Source organism: Mya arenaria, chromosome 9 (assembly GCF_026914265.1).
Source record: "Mya arenaria isolate MELC-2E11 chromosome 9, ASM2691426v1".
Taxonomy (NCBI): Eukaryota; Metazoa; Mollusca; class Bivalvia; order Myida; family Myidae; genus Mya; species Mya arenaria.
The window spans coordinates 488,484-514,500 of NC_069130.1; the positions used below are offsets into that span (position 1 = coordinate 488,484).

Here is a 26,017-nt window from a genome sequence, read left to right on the forward strand (position 1 = left end):
ATATTATATATATATATATATGAATATAATATATATATATATATATAATAAAATACAAAATCTGACTTCATGGAGTTTTCTTAAACTGACACAGTTCCAGAGTCAAAAATATCAGACACCACAGAGTGACCAGCACTGACCACTCAAAAAAACACTAACAATTTGAAATCAATTTAAAACAGAATATATACCTACAACAGAATTCGTATATACATCAGTTCCAAAGACTCTAAACTAACTGACCATAGAGAACAAACTGACCAGCACACTGACCACTCAGACACATTAGCAAATTACATTCATAACAATTTAAAACAGAAAGTAACCTACAATACAGGTCTTATTTACATCATGCAGTTCCGAAGACTTTAAACTTGCTGACCACAACATCTGATTGACCAGTACTGACCACTCAAGAGACACAAGCAATAAATTATTAACAACAGAAAAAAATGTACCTACAATAATATCAATAAGTCCACTGACATCAGTTCCATAGAGTCAGAAACTAACTGACCACAGAGTGCAGCCTGACCAGCACTGACCATAAAGTGACCAATAACTAACTGACCAGCTGTTTATCTAGTTTACCTAGACTGATTTACATCTCCCTCAAGTCCCAACTTGTGGGCCAAGTCAAATAAGTGAAGTCAAACAAACCAAGCTGGTTCTGTTTGATAATATCCACATCAATAGAACAGAAAGAAAATATCCTTTTACAAGAACATAATGTTCAGAACAGAACAGAACAATATTATCATGATATTAAATTCATAAACATTTTGTCTATGTCATATTTTTTTACATAAAATGTATTGTTGTTCCAATGGAAATAAATACAGAAATACCATGCAGAAACAAAAACAACAACAGAAATACCCAAAACAGCATGACAAAACAGATTGTTATTTATGTTCCATTCAACATGACTATACTGAGTCTATTGATCACTTTTTATGCCTCCTAAAATTTAAACAAATATTTATTGCTCATTTTTTAAAAAGAAGAAATTACTAACCACATAATTAACTATATCAAAGTAAAAACATCTTTTTTATTAATTAAGCCATTGCTTTCAATTCTGTTCTAATCTATATGATTTCATCTTTATATTCAAAATTTCATTCTATGAAGTGAATAGATAATTAACAATGCTTACTTAAGAATTACGATACATTCCTTGATGTCAGAGTCAATTCACTTCCGCAAGCTATCAAACATGGGATCAGCCCACAACTGGCTGTTTATTGGGCTTATCTGACTAACCCAAACAAACTTAATTACTTAATACACATCGTTCATAGTTGTTCCTGCCAATCCCAATTAAAGGTAATCACTGAAGTATCTGAAAGTCCCAATATAGCTCTGATATCATGGGAAGTGTCTGGGTTTTATCATGAGGTCATAAGCAGGGCTCAGAGGTTCAATTGGCAATGCCTGGGTTTTATCAGAAGGTCATGGGCAGGGCTCTGAGGTTCATAGGCATTGCCTGGGCCTTATCAGGAGGTCGTGGGCAGGGTTCCAAGGTTAATAGACAACCTAAGAGACAGCTAGCTTAACAACCATAAATTTAGAAAATAAAAAAATTCACAAAAAAAGTTTATTAATATTCATTTAATTAATATTAAGCGTCATGTAGTATTAATAGGATGGCAGGCTCACAGATATGTCTATTTAGTGTTTTGACTTAAGCCTCCACCAATCAGATCGCAGGACAAGATTGCATTTAATCATTTAGAAAACCCCTGATGAAAAAAACAAAAAAAAAACACCAAATTTCTGTTCAGTAATTAATTGATTTTGTTAAGAGGGTTATTTAGCAGTTAGCGCTGCCTGCTGGCTGGTATACAGACAGTAACAGTTGGCACAACACTGCAAACACAAGAAAGTTATTATTTATTTATTTTTGTTTCACTAAACCTTATATCAGCTTTTAAATTATTAAACAAAAACTGTACCAGCAGAAATAAGACACTGCAGTGCATGATTGGAAAACTACCAAAATATTATATACGTAGTGTTCACTATTAAGATGTTTCAATATAATGTATAGCTATTATTTAGCATATTTATTACAAATTGCATCCTGTAGTATTACATAAAGGACATTCCCTCATAACATGTATGACAATTTTAAAACTTATAATATTTATCAACATTTATATTTTGGTTTCTATAGGATATATACAGTTAATCTTACATGCAAAGTTTATCTATTCCACTTATATATAACTAAAAGTATGGTACAGCTTCATAATCAACCAATTTGTCCATACATTTGCAGACAATTCAAAATTCTTCCACCTCCTTGCCGACTTTTTTAATTAAACCCTGCCAGCCGATTGCTGAACTATTATTTAAAGTCTGATCCTCTAAAATGCTACCTGTTTAAATTACTTGCATCCCAGTTAAAACTTACTCTTAAAACCCCTTAAATACCACCTTTATTTCACTCACCCATTATGGGCAAAAATGATTTATTTTTTTAAACTTAATACTAAAAGTTTCTATCATGTGTTTCTGGTACAGATAGAAAAATCAGACCCCAGGGCACGCACGTAAGCCGGTTACGAGGCTTGCCGAGTTACTAGTCACGCAGCGTGCCCGAGGGTCGGATTTTTCGATCCGGAATGGAAAAACATGATTAATATTTTTTCTTGCATACCGAAAAATTTGAATTTGTGGAAAAATTCATGTAGAAATCGCACTTTTGTACATAACACCAAAAGGCGCGTGCGACGTTGTGTACTGACGTCATAAAGCGCAGTAATTTTAAATCACTATCGACGTCAAATAGTTCCTTTAAAAATCCTTTAACGATTATTTATTTTCAATTTTAATTAAAAGTATTGTAAACTTATATTTTTTTATCCGCTTTAATGAAATTGCATAATTAAAAATACTTGCCATAAACAATAAAAGAAATAAGAAGTGGCGCGTTGTTGCGCGTGACTCATCTTACATGGGGGGTGTAAGTAATATAATGTGACCTTAAGTCTGAGCAAAACTGATCTCCTACCTTACAAGACAATGTTTATTCAAAATAATAACAAGACTTAAAAGCTTGAATCATTTTATAAGTAAATATATAATAATCTCTAACTTGATACCCAGCCCTCAAGAAGATCAAAAGGCATTAAAATAAGCTGGAGTCAAAACCCGCTGACCACAAAAAGCTTAAACAAGCCAGTACATGGTATCCCAAATATTTTAAGGTAGTATAAAACTGAAAGGCTAAACATCCGTATTTATTTGGGTGAGTCTTGGGTGAGGCGATATAAATCTTGATTTTTCAATAAACATGGAAGGCTGTTTGTAAAGATTGTCTGCACCATGAATTCACCGAAAAATTTCTATTCAAAACCATAAAGTAATACAAAATTAGTTTTATGATAATTTATGTGTTTAATATCGTTTTCACATGCCACAATGCCCTTGCATGCTATTTAAGTCAATGGAAAATTCTTGATGAAACCTAAGTGGAAAACTCATTATTACAAAACCATACAGACCAATACATAAACAGTTACAAATATAACCATAGGACAATGAAAATTAATGATTTCTAGTCTGGCTCTCACTCACAGGATTTCAAACCAATAAATTAATCTTGATTTTCAAAATCTTCCTGAAATTCATGACATAATTTATATTGTGGATACAGTCAGGATGGCATCTCATAAATCTTGAAATCTTGAATTATGTAATCCTGTTAAAAATGGAAGAGCCACAACAGGTTTTTAACTGTTCAAATGGACCAATTTCTTCCAATTCATCGCAATTGATGCCACTACCATAAGTCAGCGGAAAATTAAGGCTATATATAATCATGACAGTGTGAGTCAGGCTTTACTTACTATTTAATTACAACTGAAGAATCTCAACACAGCAAGTAGTGACAGTCTGGTGAGATGTTAACTATGCAAGGGCAATAACTCTAGAGTAAATCATGCAAGATGCTGTGTATCAAACTTGGTCAAGGTAAGATACATGTGAACATTAATACCAAATTTGATTACATGGTCAGAAATCGCTGAAATTTAAAAGCAGTAGTCATAAGTTGACAATGCAAATGAAAGCAAGATTATCATACAAAGACCTTGACAATTTAAATGGACGATGACACACTTTAATGACTGCATAATTCAAAAGTTTGGATGGATGTGATTTTTTTCTCTCTCAAATTGGAGTGATTTTTGATTAAAAAGAAAACATTCCAGATTCACTTAGCGAAGGTGTAAACACTACTTGATGATCTCTGGCCTGATTTTGATTCATGTTCTAATCTGACATTGACTGAATGATAACATGATGAAAAGGTCTAGCCATAAACCTGTCACATTAGTCATAAACACCTGAAACTCTAATCACCCTTGAACAATTGGTTGGTTGTAACCTAGTGTTAACTCCACTAAAGCTAACATTACAGGCTTATGCAAATAAATACCTTTAACCCTTTACTTCATAGATACGCAATTTTACTTATCTATCCATAGCTTCATAGATACGGATCTTAACGTTTTATCCATAGCTTCATAGATACGTAATCCTACGTATTCGTAATGTAGGGGCATTTATTTTCATACCTGATGCTTGTTTATGCGCTATAAATTCATATTCATGAAGTATAAACATCGATAAATACAATGCACTAAAAAAAACACTATGTTACTATTTAAAGAATTTCGGAAAATCGCGAAATAAGGTCACTGGTATCAAAGATGCGTAAAACGTTGACTGCGCAGGTTTGTGGGCATTTCTGTCTCGTTTTCCTCGTGGAAATTTACACAATACTGCAAGTTATAATTAACTACCAATAATACAACTATATTTTATTGATCACGCGCCTGACGTCACAGGTCATGGTTCGAAAACGTGTCAAAATGTCGGCCATGTTGGATAAACAAAAAATCATCTGGCTTGTATAAACAAAGGCCATAAATCATTATATGGGACATATGTGTCACTTCTGTTTCGCTAATCCGGTCATAAAAATGCGCATCTGCTTCTACAAATTGAAAGTAAGTACAAATGTGTTATAAAATAATGACTATCCCTATTGTTAAACTTTGACATGACCCAATTTAACATCGATCAGCTGTTGAAACACGTGTTTTCGAATACACAAGAATGCAATGTAGAGCTAATTTCTGCCCTTGTTAACTTCAGTTTAAAACAACATTCCTGAATAATGTCATTTATATTTCAGTGTTTGTCTGACGAATCGGAACATTCTGGCTTCAATTAAAATGAGTTTGAGACATTGAGTACGACGTCGAGAATTCAGACCTCGGCGTCACGCACACAAGGATACGAGAAATGAGGATTTTTAAAATCAAACCCAAATGACAATACATGGACATGCAATAAACGATATAAATTTAGTAAACAATAACATGCAGGCCTCATTTAGTAGTTGAATAATAACTTTATTTGTTCATTGTAGTGTTAAATAACCGAAAGTTATACGTACTGTGACTGTTGATCAACTTTTTTTTTCGTCTGTATCATATATATAAATATACCGTGCTTCTTTGTTGTGAACTATTTTTTAATTCTGTCCATCTTTGTTTCAATTCAGGTTGCATTAAATGAATTATAAAAATATGTTGTTTATATAATATTTCGTGTTGTGTTTGATAAATAAAAGTGTAATAAAAATTAATTTTCATCAAATTTGACATATTTTTCTGTTTGTTTATGAATATCATGCGGAAATAATTTAGATAACAAAATAAAATTTATATGACTGGATTGGAAATTTAATTCTCTATAAACTTTACATTGATGACTTATTGATTAAACCAAAAGAAATACTAAGAAAATAGGTTTGTAATACATTAGGGTTAAAATTCCAATAATATCAATAATCTCCTATGAAGTAGGGGTACTGATATGAACTGATAAGCCATGAACTGGCAGCCTGAAATGGCTTAGGTTTACATGAAGTAAAGGGTTAAATGACTTCTCCTTGGAAACCAAATTGTCTGTAAGGAATTCAATTAAAAACGTCACTGTTTTCATCTTCAGATGTGCTACTTTTTTCACTTATTATGCGCTATCATGAAAGATTACATAACAGTTTATATCGTAATTGATCTAGGCTATAACCGGATATTGTCCAGGCCTTCAAAATTTTATATTTGTTTAACAAAAAGTATATTTAAAGCTGCACTCTCACAGATAGAACGTTTTGACAACTTTTTTTTTTTTGTCTTGGAATTGACAAATTTTTGCGTAAATATCTGCAAAGCAGTGATGAAAGACTGATGACAAAAGACCAGATCAGATTGTTAGGAAAAATGGTAAATCTGTGAGAATGTAGCTTTAAAGTCCATGACTGTGCATTTGTTTGTCTAGGGCATCTCCTTATTGGTATAACGTTTATCATTATACATATCAGGGCCATTTAAGGGTTTTTTGGCATCATGCAAATAATCTTAGTCAGAAAAAACACAGTGCTCAAAAATTTGAATAGACAATATATGTTTCACACTTCAAGGTAATATACAGGTTTTTGCAAGTTCCAGAAATCATATGACTTAATGCCATGAGTATGTAGTTGCAATTGTCATTAGCAGCATTATACTGAGTCATGCAGTCTATTGTCCATCCCTCAAGTCTGAAAGGTGGATCCCAGCTTGGGCACTTAAGAATGATTATTGAATGCAAGTGCTTATATGCTCCTAGGTTACTACATAAGGAAGGGATGAAAGTGGCGCATATTTAAGATATAGCATGTTTTCCTAAAAAATATTGCTATCAGACGACTAAAAATTAATTACTAGATTTTCATACTCGCTCATTATATACTGTCTCTTATGCAATAAGAAAGAGCTGGTATGAACACATATTCAATGTTGAAACAGTCAAACAGAAAAATAAAATTTCAACCCTACCCCTATTAAAAATAAGAAAAAAAGAGAAAATCTAGCAATTCATTTATAATGGCCTAACTTAAATGAAATTGCAGACATTCTGAAGTATAAAATAAACATAAAGGAATATGGAGGTCCAGGGAACAACAGTGGAACATAACATGAACATAACGTGAACATAGCATGAACATAACATGAACATAACATGAACAAAACGTGGACATAACATGAACATAACTATTTATTGTGTAAAAAGAGTTGTTGTTTTTCTTTTGGACTCTGCAAACTCACTACAATCTTAATTGTTATAATTGCTTTCATACCTATCTTATTTCATTTAATAGCTAAATTATTGACTAAAGCATTAATTATCATGGTAAGCTTAAACATAATTACCTCAGCTTTATCAAAACTTTTCAAAAACAAGAGGCCCCTGAAGGCCCTGTATCGCTCACCTGATCCAATTCAATTACCTTGCTGTAATAAGTGCATTCTGACCAGGTTTCATAAAGATAAAGTAGAAAATATGGCCTCAACAGTGTTTTAACAATGTTTTCTATGATTTGACTTTGTGACCTAGTTTTTGAACTCAGGTTACCCAGTTTCAAACTTGACATGGACTTCATAGTTTCATGGTGATCAAAGAGAGAGTGTAACCTCTACAGTGTTTACAAAGTTTTTCTATGATTTGACCTAGTGGCCTGGTTTTTGACCTCTGATTACCCAGGTTCAAACTGTACCTAAAGATCATCAAGAATAACATTCTGATCAAGTTCCATGAACATAATGATCATAAATGTGGCCTCTAGAGTGTTAACATGCTTTTCCTTAAATTTTACCTGGTGACCTAGTTTTTGACCGCACATGACCCAGATTTGAACATGGCATAAAGCTAATCAATATAAACATTTTGACTAAGTTTCATGAACATACAGTCATAAATGTGACCTCTAGAGTGCTTAAACAAGCTTTTCCTATGATTTGACCTAATGACCTAGTATTTCACCACACATGACCCGGATTCCAACTTGACTTAGAGATTTTTAATACAAACATTCTGACCAACTTTCATGAAGAAACATTTATGAATGTGACCTCTAGATTGTTAACAAGCCTTTCCTTCAATTTGACCTGGTGACCTAGTTTTTGACCACACATGACCAAGATTCGAACTTGGTCTAGAGCTAATCAATAAATACATTCTGACTAAGTTTCATGAACATACAGTCTTAAATGTGACCTCTAGAGTGCTAACAAGCTTTTCCTATGATTTGACCTGGTGACCTAGTTTTTGACCACACATGACCCAGATTTATTCTTGACTTAAAGATTATTGATATAAACATTCTGACCAATTTTCATGAAGATACAGTCATAAATGTGACCCCTGGAGTGTTAACAAGCTTTTCCTTAAATTTGACCTGGTGACCTAGTTTTTACTAGATTTATGCTGATCAACAACCAAGCTCCATGCTGATCAAGAACAAAGCTCCATGCTGATCAACAACCAAGCTCTATGCTGATCAACAACCAAGCTCCATGCTGATCAACAACCAAGCTTTGTGGTGATCAACAACCGAGCTCTATGCTGATCAACAACCAAGCTTTATGCTGATCAACAACCAAGCTCTATGCTGATCAACAACCAAGCTTTATGCTGATCAACAACCAAGCTCTATGCTGATCAACAACCAAGCTTTATGCTGATAAACAACCAAGCTCTATGCTGATCAACAACCAAGCTGTGCAGATCAACAACCAAGCTTTATGCTGATCAACAACCAAGCTCTATGCTGATCAACAACCAAGCTTTATGCTGATAAACAACCAAGCTTTATGCTGATCAACAACCAAACTGTGCAGATCAACAACCAAGCTTTATGCTGATCAACAACCAAGCTCTATGCTGATCAACAACCAAGCTTTATGCTGATCAACAACCAAGCTCTATGCTGATCAACAACCAAGCTTTATGCTGATCAACAACCAAGCTTTATGCTGATCAACAACCAAGCTCTATGCTGATCAACAACCAAGCTTTATGCTGATCAACAACCAAGCTCTATGCTGATCAACAACCAAGCTTTATGCTGATAAACAACCAAACTGTGCTGATCAACAACCAATCTCCATGCAGATTAACAACCAAGCTCCATTCTGATCAATAACCAAGCTTTATGCTGATTAACAACCAAGCTCCATTCTGATCAATAACCAAGCTCTATAGTGCACACAGTGACAAAACAAACAATGGTGGCAAGGTACACAAGGAACTTACATGCAAACAAACAGTGCCACACTACTGAGGCCATGCATTGAAACCTACCATTTTATGTAGAAACCCTTCTACAAATAGCATCGTAATCTGCAAAAACAAGAAAAACCAAGACTAAAAGCATGGCAAAAGCAAACAAAAATAAAGCACAAGCAATCTGGCATAATTTGAGAATTACAATAGAAGGGTGAGTTTAGATCAAATCGTCCTCTAGATTAGGTGTCTGCCTCTCACCCAAGAGTTTGAGGGTTTAATCCCCACATTATGGATTTTTTTTTTCATGCTCAAAATCAATAACAGTATTGGCTCAGCTATCTGATCGTTCGTCACAATCAAGCAAATGGAAATATGTAGGAACTAATTTCAATATTACAAAACCAAAGCACTTTTATTTTATGTTTTAAGGACCAGTGTTAAAATGCATTATAATTTCTAAAAGAAAAAAAAACACAGAAAATACAACAAACTTTTTACATAAGTATGTGGTACTTTAGGGTATATAATTTTCTTACTTTTAATAAAAAATCAAGCTGAAGTCTTAAATTTAAAAAATCTTTATTTTACATTGTGTAAAAAGCCCAAGTTATTAAACAAGAGCGATCCAAAGGGAATTTCAACGTTTATCTACATTAGCAGATCCAATCGACCCCCTTGAACTAGAGTCAAATTCTGGATCTGCACCAGAGGTGGTATTCAATATAGTTCTTATCCTTATCCTTAGACATGCCTCAGTGATTCCATTCAGTTGATTGGTCAATTTATTTTACAGTCTAATCAAAAAGCTTAGATTTCACTCTTAAATTTAAGATTGATCTAAGTTGTTTATTGAATATGGCCCCAGGGATCTATTCTTGTTTTTTCCTTTGAACAAGGCATTCAACACGACAGTTATCAAACAGAGAGTTGGGAACCTTGCTGTAAATGTGAATATTGTGTCTGGCAACATAAGTACCAAGTTTGATTTGATTAATCTTAAATGATTTTTGCAATTTGGCCAAAACGGCCACTAAAAACTTTTGCACTGACTGACGACAATGACCTAAAGTTACTGACAATTATAACGCGATTTTGGTCAGATTTTATGCTGAAAACCAGACTGGCAAAATTATCTAAATTTTAATCTTACTTCCACATTAAAATCAACAGAAGCGAAATTTCATTTTTATATTGTATTCTTAACATACTTTTTCTCTTTTATACATGTACATTTCTCATTAAATGTTATAGCATTACAAAGTGACAACAACATGAAAAATTCATTAAAGCATAAAAACCTGATGCTCCGGATAATTCCATCAACTGTCAACATATATAAGACAAACATTAATTGGTCCGGCAAACTTTATCAAACATTGTTCCCTCATCCCACTAAATAATTCCCAAGTTCGAGAGACAATTCTGGACACGTGCCCAATCAAATTATGAGATCGAAGTCTGCTGCCATCCCGCCATCCCACCATGCAGGCAGCAGACTTTTCAAGTTTGTCAGAACTCTTCTCCGACCAAAATCAATACCACTAACTGGGGAATGTAACAATCCATAATGGCTTTAGTTCTTTTTTGACATCAACAAACAAACTGCTTTTTCAAGACAAGCAATATTTCATGAGCCATAATGGTCCAAATGACTTCCCCTTGGTAATATGTCACATTTTTGCTGACATTTTTCTATTCTGATAGTCTGATGGTTTCCGCTAATATGAACAGAAATAACCACCAACGTGCATTCACAGTGAAAAATTCCAATAAATAATACTCCAGTTTTAAAAGAAATAATGTATCTCCATGACATGGAAGGTCTGATCATTTTTATTCGACTATGTTTGAAAGAATGGCAAATCATTTTAAATTTTTATGTATAGCTTAACCATCTTTTGTGAGCTCGACCTTTTTGAGTGACCTTGACCTTTTTGTGTGACCTTGACCTTTATTGTGTGACCTTGACCTTTTTTCTCTGACCTTGACCTTTTTGTGTGACCTTGCACTATAAAGCCAGAGACTTCAGTCTTGTGTGAGAAATATTTTTTCAATGCACCTTTTTCGTGCCAAAGTAAACACATTTCAAAATTCCTCCTCAGTACTGATGATTGAATGTAAGTTTCGTAACATTTAGGATTTAAACGGGTATACATACAATAATTAAAACCAGAATTTAGAGATACCTCCAACACTTTATTTATTAATTGGCACTCAACAAAGTCACTTGACATTCCTTTTCTGTTATTTAAGTGGTTGAAATAATATTTTGTCCAACGAGATTGGCAGGTCTTTTCAAATCTGCCCTACATTTATTTTGTGAAATCAGCAATAATCATTGTTAATTAGATGAATCGGTAATTTTAAACAGGGGCTGGGGCCAGTGAACAAAATATAACATCAACCACTTAGAGCTGATTTAAGGGATTTTAGTATGTATTTTCCAAAATAAAAGGTTTAATTTTTTTGCCACATGCATCACGTAAATACATACCAATAACCTTCAACCATTTTAAACAGGGGCTGGGGCTAGTAGACAAAATATAACATCAACCACTTAGAGCTGGTTTAAGGGATTTTAGTATGTATTTACCGAAATAAAAGGTTTAATTTTTTGCCACATGCATCATGTAAATACATACCAATAACCTTCAACCATTTGTACTAAGGTCATGAATATTGGAGCTGGACCAGATTAATTATTCATATTAAACAAACATACATCTCACAAACTGAATATTTACTAGGAAGCTGTCATTACCCAATCAATACTTATCTCCTATCTGCTCTCATGAAAATGAAGTTTTCCCTGAACTACTGAATGAAGCTAGTTATAAGTTTAAATTAATGCTATATATTTAATAACAGTTTACTGTCAGACCAGACATTAATATTGAGCCTCCTAAGTGCCAATGGAAATTAATTCTGAATGAATGTTTATTAATAGAATAATAAAACACACATTCAGGGATGTGATTGACTTGACAGCTGAAGGGCTGAAACTATTTCAGTGAGGGGTTAGGGGGCCGTTCAGGGCCTGGTTGGACATCAAATCGGGTAAAAGGTCCTGGGGACAGCAGAATCATTTAACAGGCCAGTACGTACTGGCCTGTAGAAACACTCTGCTTGCTTCAAATTGGAAGCAAACTGGAGTGTCAAAAAAGTAACACTTGTTACCGAAAGCAACAAGTTAACTTTATTATATTAAATCACATTTAAAAAAAGGTTTTCAAAAAATACACAACAACAACAACAACAACAACAACAACAACAATGCTGTGAAGAGTATAATATGTGTTTTCAGGGCTTCTAAAATTTTGAAATCTCAATCAGTCCAGGCACGTCAAAATGACACATTTTCGAGATGTGAATTCTGTCAATAATTTGCGCAATGTAGCAATTCCCAAGCCGTGCTTTAGAACAATCATAGCCGATTTACATTGTAATTTATACAAAATTGATTTCAAAGTAGATTCTTATCAAGTTTCTGCAGTGTTTCCTAAAAATGTGACAACAAATTTTTCATAATATTTTCTTAAAATGATGTAAGCGGCGCAGAGTCTGCGGTCTTCAGTCTCTTCATACAGTTAATCAAGCGTGAAGCTTTTAATATCCTTTAATTATGGCACCACTGGGTTAATTTTTTTGGAATTTTACAGCTTCCTGGAGAAAACAATGACATCCTTTAATGATAATATAACTGTATGGCTCTTTGTAGCTGAGTGTGACATTTGTTTACATGAGAAAAAGATGGGTAAGTTGAATTATCTATGAAGTAATAAAACAGCTAAGTCAATAAACACAGAGCAAAGATATGGCCCTCAAGGATGTCTGTTTGGCGATGTGTGAATGACAATTAATATAAGTGTATTACAATTTCTACATTTTTTACTGACTTAGCCATTTTGGAATATAAAAAAATGGCGGATTGTTTAGCCATTTGCTGCTAGTCTGCAATCGGTCCAGCATGGTCAAAATTGATCCAGACCGGCAAATTGTCAGTTTTATAAAGCCCTTTTGTTTCAATATATTTTTATGGTATTTATATCAGGGTAATGTTTAAACTAATGCCATATGGCTATGACAACACATTCACTTTCTTTTCTTTAGAAAAAAAAACAAGCTAAAATACTGGTCCCAATTTCTCGAAACTTCTTAAGCTTAACAGGCTTAAGTCGCTTATTTCAATTAGCCAAAATACATACCAATAATGGATTTTGATAAATGAAAAGTGGTTTCTTCTAAATAGCATACAGATTTTTCTTATATAATTTCTAAAAACTCCTAAAGAAGTAAATATAACACATATTACAGAACAACAAAAATAGTGAGTTTAGCTTAATTTAGCTTAATCCTGTTATAAGGGACTTAAGAAGTTTCGAGAAATTGGGGCCTGGTGATCTTGCCATTTTTGGTTCTAATAGGATTGACACATTTGGTTGTTTTAACTTTAATATGTACGTCATCTGGCCTCACAGAGTCATGTTTCATATGGAAATCTGTGTTATTCCAACACGAAAACTCCATCAGCCCATATTTAACAGTGACACCCTACATAACATTTTTTGGCATTACGGAGAAAAAGATACAATCCAAATGAGTAATTTACACAACTACAAAATTATTGTAACAATGCTTGAGTCCAATAATGCTGATCAATCAGACATGTCCGTCCTCTATCTCACTTATGTGTGACACAGTCTTTTGTGATTTTTGTGAATGACTTTATTCAGAATCAACAAAACATGTCAAAGATCGTGACTTTATCGTACAATTGATAAATAAGCAAATTACAATAATTACATGCTCGTTTATCTTTGCCATAATAACAGAATTAAGTTGTCTCATAAAGTGTAAACAAGATCTTTATCCATTTGGTACCAGTTTGACTGTAGATCTCGGACTTTTTTTGAAGTGTTTTTTTTTTCAAGATTCCTTTCTGATGTGTCAAGATTATAAACCCAATATTTTTTCCTACATGGGAATCTCTTTTATAGTAAGAAACATACAAAGTTGGCTGATTTTTTTCTGTTGCAAAGACGCATCACAACATCCTGGTTCATTTTCAACAGGCACTTGACATGTTTCCTTGAAAAAGAAAGAAAAATTGTGCCTGTGCAGCTCTACTCCTGTGTGAGATGTATCCCACTACTTGTACAAATATGTCTGTTAAAGGCAACTCTATCATCGCAAACCCTATCATCGCTGATTCTGCCATATTACACACCTGACCTTCACAGACCCAAACATCGCAGATCCTACCATCGTAGACCCTACCATCATAGACCCTACCATATCAGACCATAGCATCACAAATTCTACCTAACCCTACCATCGCAGACCTTACCATAACAGACATAGTCTTCACAAATTCTACCAGAACCTAACATCCCCGGCGAAATAATGACCATGGTCGACCATGGTCCCCACGGTTTTTGACAGTTTTTGACGGTCAACCATGTTTTATCATGGTTAACCATCAAGTACCGTGGGAAAATCATTGCCTGGACCACGGTCGACCATGGTCGACCATGGTCTACCATGGTCGACCGTGGTCGACCATGGTCTACCATGGTACAAAAAAATATCACCATGGTATACCATGGTTTGACCATGGTCGACCATGGTCTACCATGGTACAAAAAAAGATCACCATGGTATACCATGGTTTTTGAAGGTCAACCATCAAGTACCGTGAAAAACCCCACAGTAGACCATGGTACAAAAGTTTTACTCCGAGAGTCACCATTTCAACCATGGTCTACCATGGTACACCAAGGTTGACCATGGTCAGCCACTGTGACAGTTTACCATAGTCTACCATCATCCTTTTTTATCTGATTATTTACTTTGGATAAGTCTAAAAATGATTTGTTGATTTTGGTAAATAACAGAAATAGCAACTTAATAAATGTGGTCTTATTCTTTACTGATATTTAGTAAACACACAACTTGTCAACAACAGAAGTTGTGTTTCAGTATTAACCCTTTACCAGCTGTTCTGCTAATTTTAGACTCATCCACAACGAAAGCATCTGATGGAAAGGAAGAATATCTATTGGAAAGGAAGAATGCCAAATTTGAAAACCTTTGAAAACAATTTGTGGGAAATAGAGCATTTGCTCATTAATGAGCATCTATGCTCCATTCCTCTGTGAAATGATGTTCTTGTGTTTAATTACTGTTCAAGAACTATGCAAAACTGTACTAGAACAGTAACTGATCACTTTTAAGAACAGTTGTACTTGAACAGTTCAAGAATACTTTTTAAGAACAGTTCTTGAATTTTTTAAAGACTATTGTTGTTCTAATACTGTTCTATATTAAAGTCTTAAGTACAATATAAGAACAGTTCATGAATAGTGTTTGCACTTAAAATGTTCTTGAACTGTTCATAAAGACAAGTTGGCACATTTAAAGAATAGTTAATGAACTTTTATGTTCTTAATATGTTCTTGAAATGTTCTTTTTAAACAATTTGGCACATCATAGGAACAGCTTATGAACATGGCAAGTTCTTAAAATGTTCTGCATATGTCTTTGAAAGGAAACTTGTACAAAAACAAGTAGTTGCATCAGCAACAGGCAGGAAGTTGAGGTAGCTGTGGTTACAACTGGCTGGTGCATTTAGTGTAACACATTTGGCCCAGTTATAACCCAAAGATTATAAATAAAAAATAACAAACGTAAAGAAAATTCCATATCAAAATAACATGAACATTAAAATTAAATTTATTTTAATTAAAGCACCACATATATCATATGTATCATGTAAGGTGCCATGGATTGCTGGTCACCTTGCCTGGATACAGTAATTTATATTTTTTATATATATTTTTTTTTTAATAGATTTATTTATTTATTTTTTGTCAAGATTTTGTCAAGTTATTAGTAACTTTTTTTCATGAAAAATGTGGAATATTTTTTTAAATGACATATATTCACTATCTTGTCAAAAAAAAAAAAAAAAAAAAAAATATTTTTTTTTATTTTATATAAAATTACTGTATCCAGGCAATGTGACGAGCACCAGTGGTCAACACTGGTTAATTAGTTGTTAAACCGGTTAAATATAATATTTACAAAATACTATAGCCATATTCTTACGTAGCTATATAACTATATTCTAACGGTTACGCATTTAAGACGAAACGCTCTTCACTGGCGGAGATAGTTTCGAACGCCCGCCATTTTTGTCGAAATAATGCGCCAAATAAACTGATGTCTTGTTTCGTTTATTTAAGGTAAGTTCAAGCGATGTAAGGAGTATAATTCAGTAACGTTTATAACGATCTTTTACGCTAATATTATTGTTTAAAATAACATAGCAACATTTTGAAGTAATGAGCAAATATGTTTTGTTGTAATACATTTTCGCGACAAACATACGAAATACGTTTGTGTAGAAACACAGTTAAATGCTTGTTTTTGGCTAGCGTTCAGCTAATACTTTATTTATATATATATTAAAGCAGCTTTTAAATTTGTTTCTTAACGTTGGTAAGCTATTTTTGTCGAGAAAAAGGATCAATTGTAATGGGCCGGCAGCGATGCAAAAGTGGGTGGGGAAGGTCAAAAACTAAAACCTTTAAAAAAGTTTTTATTGTTTTGAGGAACGATCTTTTAGGGGAGTGAAACATATATTTTTGGCGACATGTTAGTAGGGAGTTAACAAATTTTACAATAGAATATTAATATTTTTTATAAAAAAACTTTCACATTTACTCTAAAAAGTCTGTTGACATTATCACTTTGTTTTCATGTCAAAATGCTCCAGACTACCTATTTAACAATGTTGTGAGTTCGTTATTATATCTTGTCAAATAAAAAATAAAAGTTCTTTAGGTTAATAATGAAAAGTAGTGGATGAGAGATCATTTCCGGGTTACAAATATGTTAATATCTTTTTAAATATAGCTGCAATCAAAACAAAGACATTGTTGATTGGACAGTTTCAATAACTTCGACTCAGTCACAAATATACTCTTTATGTTTAAAGACAATATAGCTTTTTGATTTGAAATCTGATAAAATCTTATATCATAAAATATGCTCAAATCCTAATTACAGCTTCTCATGTTGCAATGGATAAATGGGTATGAATCATGCTTGTTAAATATTGAACCTCAAAACTAAGAAGAAATTGATTTTTTTAACATTTTTAAATTTTGGTCCTTCAATGGACTTTTGCATCGCTACCAACCCTTGACCTTTTAAATAACCACTATGCAAGCAAATTATGGTTAAGTGTCTGAAATGTTGTTTCGTCTATTTTAGCCAACCCAAAGGAGCTAACAAATAAATCATCAGTCCTCAAACGAATCAACCAGTGAAGGAGAAAAACATTCAAAGCCGTAAATTGTCAAATCCATCAGTGAGTAGACTATTTTTTAAAGCAAATGGTAAGATTTTCATTCTGGTTTTGAAAACAATATGGTTGGATGTGTGGAGTGGATTTTATATGTAACAGACAAACACTAATGAGAATCTTTAAAAAAAATCAGACTCAATAAATTTGAGTTCTTTGGTTCGAAAGAATTAAATAAGCTATCATTAATTTATATACCTGCAACATTGAAATCTTAATTCGCACTGATTTGATAACCAACTGGCCGTTAGTTATTTGAAAATGTTGGCAGTACAAATAAATAAAAGAAATATTTTTCAGGTTGGAAGATGGATGTCAAAGTCTTAGACAACGAAAGGCTTCCAGAGTTAAGAAAAGACCACTTCAACAAAAATAATCATGCAAAGAATGACTGCAAAAAATCTTTTCGCAGATGCGTTTCATCATCAAGTGTATAAGGAAAAGGGACCTGGGTACAGAGACTAGATGTAAATGTCAAGGACTGAAATGAGCAATTCAATGGTTTCTTACTAATTGTGTTTATATGCGTCATAAGAAATTAAAACTGTTATAAATGGATGTGTAGTAATGATGAAATTATCACCTTGTGTCGAATGACATTAACTATTCATGAATTTAGTTCATGAATGACATTTTGGAAAAATAATGTTCATGAACTGTCAAGTTCATTTACTAAGCAGGAGTTCATGAACTTAGTGGGAGTTCATGAACATGATTTGTCAAAATTGTCATTCATGAATAGTTCATGTTATTCTCATCAAACGCTTGACGTCACTGACATGGATAAGTAATTTGCTGGACTAAAGAAGCTCGATACATGGAAAATGATAAATGCGAATCAATTAATACGCTGTCGTTCTAGAATCAAAATAACAACTGTATGACTAACTTTTATCAGTAAATACAAAACTGAGTTTGGCGCGCTGATGCAAAAAATTAAGTCATTAATAACTATGCATTTAAACTCCAGAATTACCTTTAAGAACCATTAATGTACAGGTGCATACTTTTTGTTTCTTAAATACAATAACTTTATCAACTGTGTTAGTTTGAATTTTTTATCCATGTTTTTATGCACATTGGTTAAAAGTACATGTTTGAAAAATATAATGATATAATTAAGGAGAGATAACAGTTTTACTTGCGTCTATGCTGTAAGAGCGCAGTACTGGGCATGTGAGCAAATTTCATAAAGCATGTTAGAGCATCTTGGGTCATTTGCTTTCTTACCCTACTGCGTTCATACAGCATAAGCGCAGTAAAATGTGAGCAATACTTGTAACTTTAATACATAATCATAAATGAAAAAAATGTTCATTGTGGTAAAACAGAAGCAGTTAAGAAAAGTAATCTACTTTTCATGAAGAATTGAAATTGGTTACCTAAAACTGGAGCTTATAAGAAAGTGTTTTCAATTTTCTTGTTGACTATTTCTTTCATAATAGTGGTTGACATTTTAAACAAGAAAGTTATAATGTAACAATTGTTCAAGATTTGTTCCTAAAACGTTATCGTTTAACAATTGTTATCACATCTAGTCAGGAATGTACTGGGTAGATTTCAAGATTTTAATCCATGCAAGAACATTTCTAGATCCCTACTTGATCTATTCTTAACGTGTACAAGAACCACTAGAAAATGATAAGAACATTTTAAGAAATGTGCATGAATTGTTCTTGGAACTGTTCAAGAACTGTACTTTTACTACTATTTAAGAAATGTGCATGAATTGTTCTTGAACTGTTCAAGAACTGTACTTTTACTACTCTTTAAGTGTGCAGGAACAATTCAAGTTCTTGAAATGTAACAGTTTCAGTTTAAGAACTATATTGAAGACGCTCCAATATTTTACATAATGGACAGTTTGAGGCCTATATCATACTAAATATATATATATATATATATATATATATATATATATATATATATATACTATAATTTTGTTCTAGTCAAAGTTTGGCACAAGTTGTTAGCTATTGCAGAGAAATAAGACATTTTTTTTTCCTTCTCATATACATGTAAATGGGATATCAACAGAATACAGTACTCGGCATGCTAAACTAGATGACGCCATAAACATATTTTAATCAATACAATTCCATTTCACTGATTTTGATCTTTGTTAAGTTTGTTGTCAATCCTATTTATGTGACCATGGTCTACCATGGTATGTGACCATGGTCTACCATGGTATGTGACCATGGTAGTTCATGGTCTACCATGGTAGTTCATGGTCATATACCATGGTAGTTCATGGTCATATACCATGGTAGTTCATGATATATCATGGTATACCATGTAACGTCAAATGGCCGCCCCACGGTTTATGACCATGGTCTACCATGGTGTGCTACCATGGTCTACCATGGTGTGCTACCATGGTCTACCATGGTATCAAACCATGGTAGACCATGGTCTACCATGGTATAATACCATGGTGTGATACCGTGGGGCGGCCATTTGACGTAACATGGTAGTCCATGGTAGTCCATGGTCATATGACCATGAACTACCATGGTAGTCCATGGTAGTCCATGGTTATTGGCCATCATTTTCGCAGGGGATCGCAGACCCTACCATCAAAGACCCTACCATTGTAGGTGCTACCAACACACACCCTACCATCACACATCCGTCAGTCGTTGACCCTACCATTGCAAAGCCCACAGTTCCAGTAGCTATCATCGCACTCCCTACCATTGTAAACCCTACCATCGTAGACCCTAGCATTGCGAAGCCCACAGTTCCAGTAGCTACCATTGCAAACCCTCCCATCGTAGACCCTACCATTGTATATCCTACCATTGCAAACCCTACCATCATATACCCTACCATCACAGACCCTACTATCGTATACCCTATCATTGAAAACCCTACCATCGTAGACCCAGCCATCGCACACCCAGAACCCTCGTAGACAATATAGCTTCTTGTGATTAATCAATAATTAAACCAATTTCTAAGAATTTATATCCTGAATGTCACAACAAACATAGTTACTTTGATATTAACAAACCATACATCCTTGTTGTCATCCAAGACACTATTCCATAATTAAAAAAATTCTTTGTCTTGGAACCAAGGTAACTTTGAAGTTTCCTTCTCTTCATATTAATTAATTACGATCCACTTAATATCCACATATATCATGTAACAAAATCCACTTACTGGAAACTAGAATGATACATCATGCAATATTTCATCAATTAAAACAATGACGAAGGTAAGGTCACAAGAAGATCAATTTCTTTTTGATTTCTGTGGCTGTACCTGAGCACCTAGAGTCAGAGATTGGGAACAAAAGTGTTCTTTCTGTAATGATATAAAACAACAAAAAGTGCCATCTATGAGCTTCTGATGTTTTTCCTGCTATAGAAAACCCAGAACACTTCATCCTGTTTCTGACACTACTTATTCCCAATAAAAACAAACTACTTAATTAGTAGTTCATCAATCCTGACATGCAATCAATTAGAATAATATAGTATCTGTCAAAACATGAACTCTGACGCACATTTTTCTGTAAAAGAGGTGATGCAAAATGGGAAAGTTTCTAAAAGAAATCCTATTAAAGTGTTAGACACTAAATGGATTTTACGCAGGAGTCCTTTACGAGTCCTATAACACATTTAGGAGTCCATAATTACAAGTTTTAGACATCCATTACAAGTTTAAAGAGACCATTATAAGTTTTCCATTACAAGTTTTTGGAGACCAAGTTTTAGTTCATTACAAGTTTAAGGAGTCCATTACAATTAGTTTTAGGAGTCCAAGTTTTAGGAGTCCATTACAAGTTTAAGGAGTCCATTACAAGTTATAGGAGTCCATTACAAGTTTTAGGAGTCCATTACAAGGTTAAGGAGTCGAGTCCATTACAAGTTTTAGGATTCCATTACAAGTTTTAGGAGTCCATTTCAAGTTTAAGGAGTCCAAGCCATAATTTAAGAGTTCATTCAGGGTGATCATCTATTTATTTTTCCTATTCTGTATGACTATGAATTGAATAATTTTACAAAGGTGAACATAATTCAATATTTAATATAGATTCCAGAAAATGAAACAAATACTACCTTGAGAGATGTAATAGTAACCAAAATATATATAATCATTACTTTTTCATTGCAAAACTAGAGGACTCAAACTCCCAAAATTTAGGGGTATATAATATTCCATATTTCCTATAACATAATAAGTGATTGTTATAGGACTTGCCAAATGCATGCATTAATATCCATTGCCATTGTTTATTTCTTCAAACACATTTATATCACTTACAATTTTTTCACTCTCTTTTTCAAGAAATAATACAGCAAATCTGTGCACTGTTAAATCTCGCTAAACACCATTTCTATTTTAGCTGAATGTTTCACACTGATTTAAACTATTAAATAGTTTCTGGCTCTCCCTATGTCTAAATTTAACAGCACATTTTATTTACCAGACATATAATTATCACACAGCAAGTTACAGCCTTGGCCAAACTAAATGATAGTGTCCAAGTTAACCGGTACACTAGCCATTCAATTATTGTTTCATTTCTTACTTATTTACAGTCATTTGAATAGCTGTTAAATTTGATACCAAATCTTGAAAGACCAATAAAATTTTATCTTAAGGGTCGTGTTAGTTCAAGCTATAAAGAATCAATGACTTTGAAACATTAATGAACAGACAAGAATGGGCAACAGTAAGAGTATAATAGTCTGTCAAATATCTGAAGTATCTCTGTAAATATATTCTCAATAGTAAATGATAAATTAATATCTTGGTCACCAAGGTAACCACTGAATACTTCAAATAGTGCCTAACTGTAATTTACAATATATTTCCTAAATTATATAGTTATCTAACTTGTAATTCAACAAATTATTTAAGGAATGAATTGCGGGGTTGATGTCATTATCGGGGTATGAACGCAATTGGGCTGGTCTAAGTGTGTGGAGTCCGAAGGACTCCACGCATACTTTGACCAGCCCAATTGCGTTCATATCCCCGATAATGACATCAACCCCGCAATTCATTCCTTATATTTATACCAATAGTTCATTATTTTGTTAAAAAATCTTTAAAAAAATACTTCATTTCATTTCTGATTACCTTTCAGTAATCCTTTCTTACCCATTCTGTAAATAGGACGACCCGACTGTTACCGGAAACATTTTTTTTAAATGACGTCACAATAACGCGGGAAAAGATCAACCATTTGAAATCACTTTTAAACGTAAAATTGAAACACCTTTGGCAACAGAACGTTTAAAATATAATAACTTAGCACTTTCTAAAATGTTGATTTATATTTTATGGGACCTGATGACACAATACAAACAATAACAAGATCAATAGTTTTCATATATATTGTTATGCGATGAATTGCGACCCGTACATATCCGAAGATGTTGCGTTCATCGATTGATGAACGCAATTGCCGAAAGGCAGTTCATTTAAGAAATGGAAGTTGAGGTGTAAATATTTTTATATGAACAATGATGAATCAATATCAAATTATATTTTTCTTATAAATTAAGGAATCTTTTGAGTCACTTTATTTGCTATATTAACAGTTATTGTAGGTTGTAGCCTATTTAGGTTTGAAAAAAAGCCAGGATGTATAGACAGCAGAGGTGGCTAGAAAGAAATGGGCACCTATATTCTATATAACCTAATATATGGAGGACATGAAAATTTCGGATTTTGACAAAAAAAAAATGTTGGCAGTTGTGTTTAATTGAAGTATAATTAGGTTTAAACTGCCAAATAAATAAATGATGAATTATTTGGAGTCAAATTCTGTTCTACTACTACTATAACAGGTTTTGTGTGTGTGTGTTTGCTTTACTTAACCATTTATTTGGCGAAAGAATCTCGGCACCAAATCACTTAGCAAAGCAGTATAAAACTTAACTTTATTAGTGTTTGGCTTGAATGGTTTAATACAAGCTACACAGTAACACCTGAAAAAACAACTAATAAACAATGAAAAATTAGGGGTTGTTTGTGTCAGAGGCTCTCTAGATCAATAAAGCAGAATCTGACCAGTGATTTCATTGGTTGAAACATGAGCATAAACACTAATGAGGTTTTATATGGCGCAAAGAACATGAAGAACCTTAACTGTATGTGGAATCCTTACTTTGCAAAGATAATGCCTTACTTAATAATTGTCAGGAAGTTTATGTTTTTATCAGAGCACGTACAAGCATAATAACAGTGCCTGCAACTTTATATAAGAAATCGAGTGCATTTACATATAATCTTAACTTCCCATCTGCATAGAGATCAAAAAAGTACTAATGTCTTCTTATTATGCAACAGCTTGAATATATAATCCGGATACTAAAATAACACTGTTGCAGAGTTTTTGAATTACCAGGTATAGAATAATAATAGAATAATAGAAATAGGCTGCAAGGAAATCAATTCATGGAGTGAATAAGTAAAAACGAAATGAGGCCTATAGGGTTACCTGAGTCCGTTGAGGTTCAAGCCCTAGTAATTAACCCTCGTAAAAATACTTAACGATTCTTTATATCCACAAACTTGATTGAACTGATTGTATTTATATAATGAAGTAATTTGATTCCTATATGTTTGCTCTACATTTATGTAGAAATACTGATTAAAGGGACTATACACCAGATTGGCACAAAAAAAGTTTTTTTTTCTGTAATGAATCTCAGGACAATTATCTAATAAAATGTTTTACTCTTTGATATCATAATTGTAAAAAAAACCCACCAAAATATGTAAACAAAAAATCAAGTCGGAACCAAGGTTCGAACTGGTCTCGCCAAAATTGCAGTCCAGTGTTGTATCCACTGTGCTACGACGGCTTACCCCTCACCTTTGGAATATTTAAGCTATATACCTAACTTGGTAATATCATGTGATAACATCGACTAGTCTGAATCACGCATCAGAATGAATTCTACTAGGTATACATACCTATCTTTTTTAATGGAAAAATACCAAAAAAGACTGCGAAAAAATAAATTAATTGTTAACTATGTGGTTACTACTTCAGTTAGTTAGTTTCAATGCATTGTACACATCGATACCACGTTTATGTAAGCTTTCGACAATTTTCTTTCTTTTTGCTATTTCATCATACGGTGTATAGCCCCTTTAAAAGATAATTAAATTTCAAAATACTTACCACTTTATTATACCACTTAATAGCTCTCAATGTTTGTTTTTTCCTAAAACCATTTCTTATAATGTTGCAACATTGCTGAAGAAATTAAATATTCATGTTAGAGGCAATTTTGGATCAGCTGATTTTCCTCTAATTAATCTCTACATAACGAGAATAGAACCCTGCCTTAATCAATTAAACACTCCACAAATCTTAATTGGTTTTATAGTTTATTGGCGCATTTGGGGGGAATTCTGGCACTATCTTTATCATTTTCAGGAAGCTCGGAAAAACAAACAATCGGAATCCAACATGTGCTATTCCTCATAAATATTTCCCGAGAGTTATCACGACTTTTTTGTACCTGAAATATTGCAACCTGTTTGTTGAACTTGAAAATGTCATAATTAGGTTAAAAACAAATAGCACAGAAATTAGCGTCACTGTAAGGCATGATAAGAATGTTTTCTACATATAATGGGCACTTACAAACTTCATTGTTGGTCCACATGCACTTCTTGTATTAGTACACAATATCTGTCGGGGCAGATTCTGAGGATTTATATAAATCTCTTTGTCCGTCATAAAGGTTATTTAGGGTCCGTCATTTACGCCTTAACAGTCCGTGACCACTAAATTGGCCCTGTAAATTAAAATCTTATTAAAATCCCTAAACAAATCAACAAATCACTCCAGTCAAGATGACAGAATTTCTTACACTATATCAAGCCTATAGAATCTTCAAATGCTTGATCCACATTTCCTGACTGTTTTTCAATCTGTCTTACAGAATCTGATGCCTCGATCTGACCTTACTCAATCAGCTATCACATCCACAATCTCCTGGATTTATAACTTTTATCAGCAATATCCTGGAAATCTCTTCAAATGAGATTCTGTTTCAAACTAAATAACAAGTTGTTTAAACTTTAATGAACACACTGGGTCATTGGCCAATCTGTGCAGAGATGTTATCTTTGTAACCAGCACAACATTGAGGATGAAGTTCATTTCAATAAACAAGTGCAAAGTTTAAACAAGAGCAGAAAATGTACACTGTGACAACATAAGCCAGTTTGTGCAAACATGTATAATTCTTAGTAAACATAGGGGATGAAGTTTATGTCAATACATATAGCCCGGAATTAACATAACTGGGTTTTCCCATGCCGGTACAAATAAAAGGTGAATTTCGAGCTATTGAAATTCATGTAACAGTCCAGTGATTCTATTGTTTCCGAAGTAACGTGTGTATATTACAACGGTTTAATTCCGTTTGTACCGGGGGGGGGGGGGGATTAATAGGTTGGGAAAACCAGAATAGCTATAATTCCGGGCTACAACTATTAATAACTTTATAACAAAGAATTAACAATTACAACTGTAGT

At 33.4% G+C, this 26,017-nt stretch overlaps 1 protein-coding gene across 10 annotated transcripts in view; it reads right to left on the reverse strand.

The window, feature by feature from the left end:
• Positions 1-26,017, reverse strand: part of LOC128246625 (tripartite motif-containing protein 2-like) — a 67,425-nt gene that overhangs the window by 14,606 nt on the left and 26,802 nt on the right. For 3 of the 10 annotated variants that reach the window (XR_008263299.1, XR_008263298.1, XM_052964917.1), the window contains exon 1: positions 25,119-25,258. The exons of 4 other annotated variants lie outside the window; for them this stretch is intronic. Coding sequence is in view for 2 of the 6 variants with exons in the window: in XM_052964917.1 (XP_052820877.1) it covers positions 25,119-25,140 (22 nt within the window). In the remaining 4 variants the exon portion in view is untranslated. Of the gene's footprint in view, positions 1-1,159; positions 1,183-9,204; positions 9,244-10,427; positions 10,465-25,118; positions 25,259-26,017 lie in introns of those variants that run through there. 3 more of the 10 variants (XM_052964923.1, XM_052964918.1, XM_052964924.1) reach the window with 3 other exon arrangements.